Consider the following 12,351-nt stretch of genomic DNA (forward strand, 5'->3'; position numbering starts at 1 on the left):
GCCTGAAAATTACGGCAAACCTTTTGAGGGCAACCATCGTCTGCAGATTCTCTGCATGATCTTGATGGCGAAATTAAACAGAAACAAAATAAAAGAAATCTGACATATGTTTCAATAGTTGAGATATATAGATGTCCTCACAATGTTGTTCATGTACAATGGGATTGTATAGGAGATCCGTTTTCTCATCGATTGGCATCAAACAATTCTCAAGGTAATATGATAGAGAATTTTAAAAATTAAAATTTGAAAACAAAGTTGGAAAATGGAATGCTAATCTTCAGCCTGTGCTCCTATGTTATTCTTTCTTGCATAACCATCTCCAACTAGAGTGGTCAACGAGGCTGCTTCCTGCTTGCAGTTCAAGTTAATCGCGATCTATTGACAATGCCATATATACAAAAGCATTCCGTTCGTTGTCTATTTCCCTTGAACCATACCTTCTTGTTGCTGGGCGGGTTTGCAGCTGAACAGTCTTCGAGATCATGGTTTCTGGGAGACATTTTCGAACAATGAAGCCCCTGTAATATTCTCTCCCACACACTGGACTCGTGAGCAGCATATATACATGCTAAATATCATCTCAATCCCTTGCTCGATTATACAAATCGATAGTGTCTGTGTGGTTGGGGTCCATGCAGAGAGCAGCTTGACAATCTTGGAGAGCAGAACTCAAATCACCAATTGACTCGTGAAATGCAGCTCGAAGATGAAGCATTTGCAAGTCAGGCTTGAAAGATATGGCCCTTGTAAGCTCTTCTATAGCTTCAGTCTCTCTTTGTTCATCCATCAGCACTGTTGTCATGGGACTCCATACATTAGCACAATGTTTTTCAGTTTCACAATTAAAAAAACTCTTCCTACTAGACGGGGACTTTTAGCAAGCCTAAAACAAAATGACAAGTTCATGTTCTTGGCAATGCGAGTGCTAGATGAGTGGTAGATGTGCGTGTTTTACAATAAGAAATTGGATTGTCAACCACTTCTTTGACAACAAAGTGCAGAAAATTGGGGAAATGAGAAAAGTAAGGGGTCAGAATGGTAACCTGCTGCCCTGTATCTGTACGGGTATGTCCTCAATGGGTCCAATTGTGATGCCATATTGAGATCATTCTTAGTCATCTCGGGATCACTGTACTCTGAGCGTTTCTCGTATGCTGATGCATTACTTTGTGCCTTCTCTATGAGTTTGGTCATCTCATCATATGCAGCTTTTCGTTGATTCTTAAGATGATAAACACGCGCCAACCCTTGATGAGCTCTTGTATGCTTGATGTCAAGAGCACTCACATAGCAGTCCGCAGCCTTGTCCAGCTTACCACAATCTACATATATACTCCCCAAGTTATTTAGTGCCTGGAAATTTTCAGAATAATTTGTCAAACAAGAATGTGAAGGTACAACGATAAAGAATGCAAGCGTAATAATTCTATCAGAATACTCTATTGAACAAGAATGTGAATGTACAATGATGAAGAATGCGAGCATAACGAAACAATTCTCACTTGTCCTTTACGAAGACCATCTGAAGGACACTTGAGAGCTTCCTCCAGCAGTTGAATAACATGAGATGATGCTTCAGAGTCCAAGCTAGCATCTGCCAGTACATACGCTTTAAGGAAAAAAGCTTCAAATGATCTCTGAATGTGAACGGACTTTTCCGCCTTTGCAAGAGCTTCTTCACGATTTCCGGTGTCATATAAAATCCACCCTTCGTAGACCAGCCTCTCATGCTCAGAGCCAGAATTATTTCTTGCCAACCGCAAACTGCGCATTGCAGCCTTCTGACAATTTAACCTAATAAAGTTCATAAGTCAGGACGCTTACATCGGCGAAGTCAAAGTTCTACATTGCCAGCACATTCGCTTATTATTGAATATTGATAAATCAGCATATAAATTTCATTAATCCAACTACATTTTGATACGAAGTATTCAAATGTGCGGTAGGTTTTATACTAAATAATAAGAAAAACTGCTAATTCTACAAATATTGAACATTTCAATCAAATTAGGCTAAAAAATAATCCAGATATCATGAATATGTGATGACATTTTATAACTAAAAGATAACAGGAAGTATATTCCACAAAGATTGTGGCTGGATAACACAGAAGATGATAGCTACGATCAGAAAAACATACCGTAAAAGGAGTAAAGATTGCCGAAACTGCAGGAGGCTCTTTCGAGGGGTATGTCCCAACATCTGATGTATGATAGCCAGAGATCCAATGTCATCAACAGACGACCATTGATCATATAGTTGCATCCAGCACTCAGCTTCACTCAACTGCTTAACCCGAAGGCTGAGAAGCCCCACCAAGTAATCCCCACTAACCTTTCCATGAAACATCATGTAATTGGGTTCCAAAGTTAATAAAACGCGAATGTCTCTGAGAGCACTTTCATAATCTTCAAGGGCAATGAAGAACCAAGCCCGCAATTCAATACAGTCGGGCGACAATTTAAACCTAACAGCTTTGTCAATCTCCAAAATGGCTGCTCTAATTTGCTTCTCCTCCAAATTTGCAACGGCTCTATATTTATATGGAAATGAAAGAGTGGGATCTAATTCAGTTGCAGTGCTCAAATCCAAAATCTTTTCCTTACCGATATTGTAGAGGGCGCGTTCCTGGTACATCCACCCGGCTGGTTTATACTCATTGATAATAGAGCTCATCAACGTATACGCTGAATATTGTTGCCCCTGTTTGTACTTCGTCCTTGCAACACCAGCCACTGAATAGACATGACCTGCCTTAGCCGCAGCCAGAAAGTGAAACTGAGCCTCCTTATACTTTCTTCTCTCAAGCAAAACACAACCCAATTGATGCAACACAAGCGTCTTCTGCCACCTCTGCGTTGCGCATTCTTCCAACCTCTCCAATAACATTACAGTTGTGTTTGACACCATACTTTCCTCCATTGCCACATGGCTTAAGAAATAATACAATAAGAAACCATACCCTGCCATGGCCAATCTCTCCCTAACCTTGGAGCTACAAAGAAATTTCATCGCCTTTGAATTATGCAGAGAACTTGGGAGCTCTCTCAGCAGCACCTGCAAGCAGGCAGCTACAAGAAGATATGCCATCTCCTCCAAACCGTATTCAATAAGAACCAATGCATCATCAATGTTGTCGACGGATGAAGCTAAATAAGCATCACAAGAAGACTTCATCTCCTCACAACAGAACCTATTTGCAAACGAAAGCAACTCCACAACAATCTCACGACTAAACAAGTATAACCTCCTAGTCCTACTATACACTTCCACAGCTCTCATTCCCTTCACAGATATCCCATTTTCTGAAAAATCAATCCTACCCTTTTTCGATTCTTTAAAGGATCCATACAACATAGCTTCAAAAGGGCTAGAAAGCGACGCAATTTTACACCTTCTACAATTAATTTCTTCATCTCCTATACAAAATGAAACATCACTTCCCTCCTCATCTAAACCCACACACTCACTGCCCTTAAAAGCAGGCACACTAACAGCTTTAGCAGCGTCTTTCCCACATTGGCAATGACCCGAAACCAAATCCGGATCAACCCCATTCACCAAAGCAACCTTAGGACACTCCATAACTTGCCCGCCACAATCCATAGCCGCCATCCCCACAAGCTCATCCTCCCTCCTCTCGAACCTCAACCACGCCGAGAGCACAACCTTATCGTTCACATCAGCAGCATTCTGTCGAGCAGCTCTCAGACACCGTCGAAGCAGCTTGGGATCACCATGACCACTCAACAGAGAGTACTGCTCAACGCACAACAATGACCTTTCAGATTGAGAGGAACATCCCTCCAACCGGCGATACAAGTCGGCCAAGTTTTCGACGAAATCAGAGGGCTTAAGGTGGGGGTCTATGGAGGGCTCAAGGAGGTCAGTTGCTGGGACTCCACAGGGAAGCAGAAGAGCTTCAGCCCCAGAGCCCGAGCTCAAAGTTTTGGGCTTTGAGTTCGACCCAAATGACTTAATCAGACGGGAATTAAACTTAGCTCTCGAAACGCCGCCATGGGTTTTGCCATTGGAGGGTTCGGTGGGATTTACAGCGTGGACTTGTGTGCTTGTGAATCGGTCTAAAATCTTCAGACCTCGCATATCTAAATGGCAGTAAATCTTCTGCATATATATATGAACAAAAACAAACAAACAGAGAATAAGACTTGTAAAGTTCTAAGCTTTTGCAAAAGCACCACAAAACACAGAATAATGTCTGAATTTTGAGTTTTTACCTCCGGAGATAGAGAGGTGGCGAAGCAGGCTATAGGCCAATGTGGTGTTTGTTTCCCGAGAAAATAAATGGAAGAAAATGGCTTCTGCTTCTGGGTTTTCTCTTTTCTTTCATGGGCTGTATTCTTTATGCTCTCTCTCTTCTCTTTCTCTCTCTAAAGACTCTGTCTTTCTCACTCTGTGCTCAAAGGGGTTTTGGTTAACCGGCAAGTTTTTGTTGTTTAGTTGGCGAACTCCAAGGCAAGGGAGTTTTTTTCTGTTTATCGGAGTCAGTTCAGCAGCACCCACCATTGTCAACCACTACAAGGATGCCACGTGGCGTATCAAGGTGGGAAAATTAGCCTTTCCCAAGTGAAGTTGGTCAACTGGTTAATTTTCTATCTTAGCGTATCATAAGCTGGATTAGTAAATTAATCAACTACAAAAATGTGATTAAGGAGAAATTGAATGTTAAGTAAAGGTCATTTGGCTCACCAAATGGATGATGGATCCTTAGAATTAGGCAACTTTTATTTTCTTTTTTAGGTAAGAGTAGGCAACTTTTTTTTTTTGCACTACCATATGAAGTACATTAGTCACATTACTTTACTAAACTTCATTACGTTATGTACCGTAATTTTATCACCAAACGTTCTTTTCTTTTGATAAAATAGCCATGAAGATTCGAATTTTGAAGCTCTTTCAATAATGTGACAAAAACCACGCTAACAGAAGAAGTAGTTGGTGCAGGAAAAGCATATACATTGATCTTTAATATAAAAAGCCACATTATTATTATATAAACAATGCACTAATCTTGTGATTGTGTTCAATTAGTAGTTAAATGTCTACATCATGCTCATGCATGCTCCAACAAATTGGTTTTTAATGACCATACATTAGGCACCACCCAAACAAATATCCCAACTCTAGATTTTGCATACACTAATTTTGGATGCCAATTTTCCAAGTAACATTTATTGTATGAATATACATCATTTAGTAAAATAAGAAGCTAATTTTCAATTTTTGTTTCAAGAAAATGATCAATTAACTATATATATATATATATTACAAACGATAGCATTAATGGATAAATTATTATTTTCCGCATCATAGACATTATTATTATCTGCAACTACAGCAAATCGCCATCTAACTCAATTAATTATCATTGTTATTAAATAATAGGGAACTCAAAGACCAAATTAATAATGGGATTAAGAAGAGATTAGATCTAAAACGATGCGTGTTTCTGCTTTTGATAAATAATTTAAACTTAGGGTTACATCTGTTGGTCTTTCTCCCGCCACTGCTTATGCCTTTAAATATTCAATTGCAAATAATTGGAAGTTGTCGAGCATCTCTGTCTACGACATCTCTACAACTTGCATGCTTATCTTAACAAAAATAACCACGAAAAATTATTATAGCAATGATCCATTAACTTTAACTCAATTGAAGTAATGACTCTTCAATTAAAAAACTATGATCATTGGTTTCTTAACTCATCAAAACATGCAACTATTCTTTTTTTCGTCAACTCCGTTAAAACTTCCACCAAAACGAGTCACGTGCCACACACATGTGAGGCTAAATCAAAGAATAAATATGGAAAACCAAATGACAAAAATTGTAACAATGGTCCCTCAATTTTAATCCAAATGGAGAATTGTTCCTCAACTTTAATCCAATTAGAGTAATAATCCCTAAATTTTAACCCAATTGAAGCGATGGTCCTTCCAGCATGACTAATTTTGACGGAATTCTAACGAAGTTGACAAAATGGGTCATAGTTGCATATTTTGATAAGTTAAGAGACCGATAATCATGAATTTTTAATTAAAGGATCATTGTTCCAATTAAATTAAAATTGTTGCTACAATTTTCTCAGATAACAAAGGAAGATAAAATTAATAATAATATTATTACTATTTCACCTCAAAACAAAAATAATAATAGACCAATCTGATCACGTGCGGATGAAGCTACGTGCCTAAAAGACCACGTGAATGCTCTGTAGTCCTTTGTTTCTCAGTAGTTCTTGACAACAACAACAACAACAACAACAACAAAGCCTTTTCCCACTAAGTGGGGTCGGCTATATGAATCCTAGAACGCCATTGCGCTCGGTTTTGTGTCATGTCCTCCGTTAGATCCAAGTACTCTAAGCCTTTTCTTAGAGTCTCTTCCAAAGTTTTCCTAGGTCTTCCTATACCCCTTCGGCCCTGAACCTCTGTCCCGTAGTCACATCTTCGAACCGGAGCGTCAGTCGGCCTTCTTTGCACATGTCCAAATCACCGGAACCGATTTTCTCTCATCTTTCCTTCAATTTCGGCTACTCCTACTTTACCTCGAATATCCTCATTCTCAATCTTATCCTTTCTCGTGTGCCCACACATCCCACGAAGCATCCTCATCTCTGCTACACCCATTTTGTGTACGTGTTGATGTTTCACCGCCCAACATTCTGTGCCATACAACATCGCTGGCCTTATTGCCGTCTTATAAATTTTCCCTTGAGCTTCAGTGGCCTACGACGGTCACACAACATGCTGGATGCACTCTTACACTTCATCCATCCAGCTCGTATTCTATGGTTGAGATCTTCATCTAATTCTCCGTTCTCTTGTAAGATAGATCCTAGGTAGCGAAAACGGTCGCTTTTTGTGATCTTCGCTAAATTGCTCCGGTCATTAGTGTGGATAAGTATATAAATGGATAGAGATAGGAAAGCAAACACAAGATGTACGTGGTTCACCCAGATTGGCTACGTCCACGGAATAGAAGAGTTCTCATTAATTGTGAAGGGTTTACACAAGTACATAGGTTCAAGCTCTCCTTTAGTGAGTACAAGTGAATGATTTAGTACAAATGACATTAGAGTACAAATGACATTAGGAAATATTGTGGGAGAATGATCTCGTAATCACGAAACTTCTAAGTATCGGAGTGTGGTATCATCTTGACTTGCCTTATCTGTCTCATAGGTAGATGTGGCAGCTTCTCTGGAAGTACTCTTCCTCCATCCAGGGGTGGTATCTTTAACTGGTGGAGATGCACAAGGTAATGTATCAATTTCACTTGAAGCTTACTTGTAGTTTCAGGCTTGGTCAAGCGCGATACAAACCATGTAGTAGGAGTCCCCCAAGTCGCCGAGCTAGGGGATTTGCTGAAAGAGGTGACAGATAAGGTAAGCAATCAGAGCTCCGGCTGATTGTTCACCTTCTCCCCATCTTGCAGCAGCATGAAGGATAAAGAGAAGAAAAATGAGAAGAGATGATATGGGATACTTTTGCTTTTGAAGAAGTAACTTTCCACAGGCTTATTCTTGAACTGAGCTTGAGGGTTTTCTGGTTTCCTCCAGAGTATAAGGCCGACTGAAGAATTTGAGGGTCAAAACAAGTCCATCAAATCTAGAGTACGTTCGACCCTGCTGATATGGGATACTTTTGCTTTTGACAGAGTAATGGATGGATCGGCACGTGTGCTGTTACGCTTGTCTCCACATGCTTCCTTGTATCCTTCGCACTTACCCTATCTGTTCCTCAAGCAGATGCGGTATCTTCCCTGGCAACATAAGATGTTGAAGATGAGTACTCGAGAGCAATGCCAGGTAAGTAATCAGGTAAGGGGTTCCAGGCTGTCAGTTCCTGGCTGGGAGCTTGATTTCAAGTACTGACTGATTGCTCTCTTTCTCCTTGTCTTGCAGGTAAAAACAAGGCCAAAGGAAAAGACAGGGAAAAAGCATGATATGGGATACTCTTGCTTTTAACCCTGATGATATGAGATATTCTTGCTCTAGTATAGCTTGTTTGCAGAGGTATTATCGGGGGGAAAGAAAGCTGAATATTTCGAAAGGCTTCGTTGGGAGTGCCCTCTCAGATATGAAGAAGGGTTGAGCATTTTTGCAGGTCTGCCTGTCCGTTGGGGATGGAGGTCGACATGTATAGGAGTCTCCCTAACAACAAGTAGTAATGCTATTCCTTTACCCTGCTTGGTCATAGCACGGTAGTGGGAGCTGCCAGCTTCACATGTTTTAACTCTGTCAGAGCACTTTGAAAAAGTGGTATGTGGTATCTGGCTCTCGAGATTCGGAGAACGATGCTTCTTCGATTTTTGAGAAAGCAATCATGGTGGGGGTCTGGCTCTCGAGATTCGGGGAGCAGTGTCTCTTCGATTTTTGAGAAAGTAATCATGTTGGGAGTCTGGCTCTCGAGATTCGGAAGGCGGTGCCTCTTCGATTTTGGAGTAACCAATCTTGTTGGGAGTGTTTTCTCGGATGTGAGTAAAGGTTGGGCATGTTTGCTAGTTTACCTTGCCACAAAGCACGGAGGTTGACACACATGGACTTTCCAATTATCCAGCAGTGGTACTGTTCCTTTACCCTTGTGGGTAATAATATGGTAGCTAGACCTTCAAAATTTATGTGTCTAAACTTTGTTAGTGCTGTTTCTTTGCTATTCTTTTACCTTTGTTGGTCAGAGCGATGTAGTGGGAGCTGCAAGCTTCACGTGCTCAACTTTGGCAGAGACTTTGACAAAGTTATCTGTGGTACCCATGAGCTATTGTTGCGTGTGGGAAGTGGGTGATTGAACAGTAAGATTCATGTGCTTTCTACTTCACCAGAGTCTTCGACAGAATGCCCATAATTTCCGCAAAGCTGAGTGTGCGTGTGACAGGTGCTGACAAGGCTAGAAAAGAAGGTGCCTCTTCGATTTCTGAGATCGGCCCTCGTGGTCTCTGAGCAGCCCAGCTTTTGAGAAAGTGAGCGCCTCTTCGATTGATTCGGAGAACGATGCCTCTTCGATTTTTGAGAAAGCAATCATGCTGGGGGTCTGGCTCTCGAGATTCGGGGAGCAGTGTCTCTTCGATTTTTGAGAAAGTAATCATGTTGGGAGTCTGGCTCTCGAGATTCGGAGGACGGTGCCTCTTCGATTTTGGAGCAAGCAATCTTGTTGGGAGTGTTTTCTCGAATGTGAGTAAAGGTTGGGCATGTTTGCTAGTCTACCTTGCCACGAAGCACAGAGGTTGACACACAGGGACTTTCCAATTATCCAGCAATGGTACTGTTCCTTTACCCTCTCTTCGATTTTTGAGAAAGTAGTCATGTTGGGAGTCTGGCTCTCGAGATTCGGAGGACGGTGCCTCTTCGATTTTGGAGCAAGCAATCTTATTGGGAGTGTTTTCTCGAATGTGAGTAAAGGTTGGGCATGTTTGCTAGTCTACCTTGCCACGAGGCACAGAGGTTGACACACAGGGACTTTCCAATTATCCAACAGTGGTACTGTTCCTTTACCCTTGTGGGTAATAATATGGTAGCTAGACCTTCAAAATTTATGGGTCTAAACTTTGTTAGTGCTGTTTCTTTGCTATTCTTTTACCCTTCTTGGTCAGAGCGATGTAGTGGGAGCTGCAAGCTCCACGTGCTCAACTTTGGCAGAGAACTTTGGCAAAGTTATCTGTGGTACCCATGAGCTATTGCTGCGTGTGGGAAGTGGGTGATTGGACAGTAAGATTCATGTGTTTTCTACTTCCCCAGAAGTCTTCGACAAAATACCCATAATTTCCGCAAAGCTGAGTGTGCGTGTGACAGGTGCTGACAAGGCTGGAAAAATAGGTGCCTCTTCGATTTCTGAGATCGGCCCTCGTGGTCTCTGAGGAGCCCAGCTTTTGAGGAAGCGAGCGCCTCTTCGATTTCTGAGATCGGCTTTCGTGGTCTTTGAGCAGCCCAACTTTTGAGAAAGCAAACACCTCTTGATTTATGAGATCAACCCTCGTGGTCTCTAAGCAGCCCAGCTTTTGAGAAAGCAAAAGCCTCTTCGATTTCTAAGCAGGCGCCTCTTCGATGTCTGAAGCTCCGTCGAGTGCAGCTTTTTATAGGGGCTGGCATTAAGTTCCAAAGCACACTTGAATCTCCACCAGTAGAAGCTCCATTCTTGCACTTCTAAGATCTTGATTTGTCCGACCTCTTCTCTCTTCAATACCTTTGAAAATGTCTGGCCCCTCCGACCGTCGTTTTGACTTGAACCTTGTTGAAGAGGCAGCCATGCCTTCTCCAGACAACATATGGCGCCCATCCTTCGTCTCCCCTACTGGTCCTCTTACCGTTGGGGATTCCGTGATGAAGAATGATATAACCGCTGCGGTGGTGGCCAGGAACCTTCTCACTCCCAAAGATAACAGACTACTTTCCAAACGGTCTGATGAGTTAGCTGTTAAGGATTCACTGGCTCTCAGTGTTCAGTGTGCAGGTTCTGTGTCTAATATGGCCCAACGCCTATTTGCTCGAACCCGCCAAGTTGAATCATTGGCGGCCGAAGTGATGAGTCTCAAACAGGAGATTAGAGGGCTCAAGCATGAGAATAAACAGTTGCACCGGCTTGCACATGACTATGCTACAAACATGAAGAGGAAGCTTGACCAGATGAAGGAAACTGATGGTCAGGTTTTACTTGATCATCAGAGATTTGTGGGTTTGTTCCAAAGGCATTTATTGCCTTCGTCTTCTGGGGCTGTACCGCGTAATGAAGCTCCAAATGATCAACCTCTGATGCCTCCTCCTTCTAGGGTTCTGTCCAGTACTGAGGCTCCGAATGATCCCCCTCCGATGCCTTCTCTTTCTGGGGCTCTACTGACTGCTGAGACTTCTCCTAAGCAACCTTTGTGAAGGCTCCATCTTGTTTGTTTATTTTGACTCATGTATATGTACATATTTGTAGCTTATCGGGGATATCAATAAATAAGTTTTCCTTCATTTCAACGTATTGTGTTAAATACACCAAAGCCTTCTTCGCTAAGTTTTTTGAATTTTCTTTTGTTGAAGCTTGTATGTTGAAGCTTTCTGAGTGGAGCATGTAGGTTGGGGTAGTGTTCCCTTAATTTTTCGAGTGAGGAAAACTTCTCGGTTGGAGACTTGGAAAATCCAAGTCACTGAGTGGGATCGGCTATATGAATCTTAGAACGCCATTGTGCTCGGTCCTGTGTCATGTCCTTCGTTAGATCCAAGTACTCTAAGTCTTTTCTTAGAGTCTCTTCCAAAGTTTTCCTAGGTCTTCCTCTACCCCTTCGGCCCTGAACCTCTGTCCCATAGTCGCATCTTCTAATCAGAGCGTCAGTAGGCATTCTTTGCACATGTCCAAACCACCGTAACCGATTTTCTCTCATCTTTCCTTCAATTTCGGCTACTCCTACTTTACCCCGGATATCCTCATTCCTAATCTTATCCTTTCTCGTGTGCCCACACATCCAACGAAGCATCCTCATCTCCGCTACATCCATTTTGTGTACGTGTTGATGCTTCACCGCCCAACATTCTGTACCATACAGCATCGCCGGCCTTATTGCCATCCTATAAAATTTTCCCTTGAGCTTCAGTGGCATACGGCGGTCACACAACACGCCAGATGCACTCTTCCACTTCATCCATCCAGCTTGTATTCTATGGTTGAGATCTCCATCTAATTCTCCGTTCTTTTGCAAGATAGATCCTAGGTAACGAAAACGGTCGCTCTTTGGTATTTCTTGATCTCCGATCCTCACCCCTAACTCGTTTTGGCCTCCATCTGCACTGAACTTGCTCTCCATATATTCTGTCTTTGATCAGCTTAGGCGAAGACCTTTAGATTCCAACACTTCTCTCCAAAAGTTAAGCTTTGCATTTACCCCTTCCTGAGTTTCATCTATCAACACTATATCGTCTGCGAAAAGCATACACCAAGGAATATCATCTTGAATATGTCCTGTTAACTCATCCATTACCAACGCAAAAAGGTAAGGACTTAAGGATGAGCCTTGATGTAATCCTACAGTTATGGGAAAGCTTTCGGTTTGTCCTTCATGAGTTCTTACGGCAGTCTTTGCTCCTTCATACATATCCTTTATAGCTTGGATATATGCTACTCGTACTCCTTTCTTCTCTAAGATCCTCCAAAGAATGTCTCTTGGGACCCTATCATACGCTTTTTCCAAATCTATAAAGACCATGTGTAAATCCTTTTTCCCATCTCTATATCTTTCCATCAATCTTCGTAAGAGATAGATTGCCTCCATGGTTGAGCGCCCTGGCATGAACCCGAATTGGTTGTCCGAAACCCGTGTCTCTTACCTCAATCTATGCTCAATGACTCTCTC

General features: G+C 42.0%; 2 protein-coding genes across 9 annotated transcripts in view; one reads left to right on the plus strand and one right to left on the minus strand.

The window, feature by feature from the left end:
* The window catches only part of LOC126615530 (uncharacterized), a 55,794-nt gene extending 44,813 nt beyond the window's left edge, over positions 1–10,981 (plus strand). Inside the window, exons 1-2 of one of the 5 annotated variants that reach the window (XM_050283353.1) lie at positions 8,174–8,512; positions 9,207–10,981. In XM_050283353.1, coding sequence (XP_050139310.1) covers positions 10,214–10,888 — 675 coding nt within the window. In that variant the 5' untranslated portion in view covers positions 8,174–8,512; positions 9,207–10,213 and the 3' untranslated portion in view covers positions 10,889–10,981. Of the gene's footprint in view, positions 1–8,173; positions 8,513–8,701 lie in introns of those variants that run through there. The other 4 variants (XM_050283356.1, XM_050283357.1, XM_050283355.1 and 1 more) reach the window with 4 other exon arrangements.
* Positions 108–4,478, minus strand: LOC126615521 (ethylene-overproduction protein 1-like). 4 transcript variants are annotated; one of them, XM_050283341.1, is made up of 5 exons: positions 4,242–4,477; positions 2,144–4,125; positions 1,506–1,797; positions 1,047–1,356; positions 108–795 (listed from the first exon to the last, which is right to left on the minus strand). In XM_050283341.1, exons 2-5 carry the CDS (start codon positions 4,105–4,107, stop codon positions 584–586), a joined length of 2,778 nt encoding a protein of 925 aa, XP_050139298.1. In that variant the 5' UTR covers positions 4,108–4,125; positions 4,242–4,477; the 3' UTR covers positions 108–583. The 4 variants fall into 4 exon arrangements, with proteins under 4 accessions (XP_050139298.1, XP_050139297.1, XP_050139296.1 ...); XM_050283340.1 differs by having other exon boundaries at positions 2,144–4,128; XM_050283339.1 differs by lacking the exon at positions 4,242–4,477 and having other exon boundaries at positions 2,144–4,134.
* Positions 10,982–12,351: the final 1,370 nt, after the last annotated feature.

Source organism: Malus sylvestris, chromosome 3 (assembly GCF_916048215.2).
Source record: "Malus sylvestris chromosome 3, drMalSylv7.2, whole genome shotgun sequence".
NCBI classification, from domain to species: domain Eukaryota; kingdom Viridiplantae; phylum Streptophyta; class Magnoliopsida; order Rosales; family Rosaceae; genus Malus; species Malus sylvestris.

What these genes read in the sequence shown, in the direction of transcription:
- LOC126615521 (XM_050283339.1), bottom strand. Translation starts at nt 4,134, where the DNA reads ATGCAGAAGATTTACTGCCATTTAGATATGCGAGGTCTGAAGATTTTA. An exon ending in CAATCTTTACTCCTTTTACG is followed by an intron (nt 1,798 to 2,143) that starts GTATGTTTTTCT and finishes GAACTTTATTAG; the next exon opens with GTTAAATTGTCAGAAGGCTG. An exon ending in ATGGTCTTCGTAAAGGACAA is followed by an intron (nt 1,357 to 1,505) that starts GTGAGAATTGTT and finishes GAAAATTTCCAG; the next exon opens with GCACTAAATAACTTGGGGAG.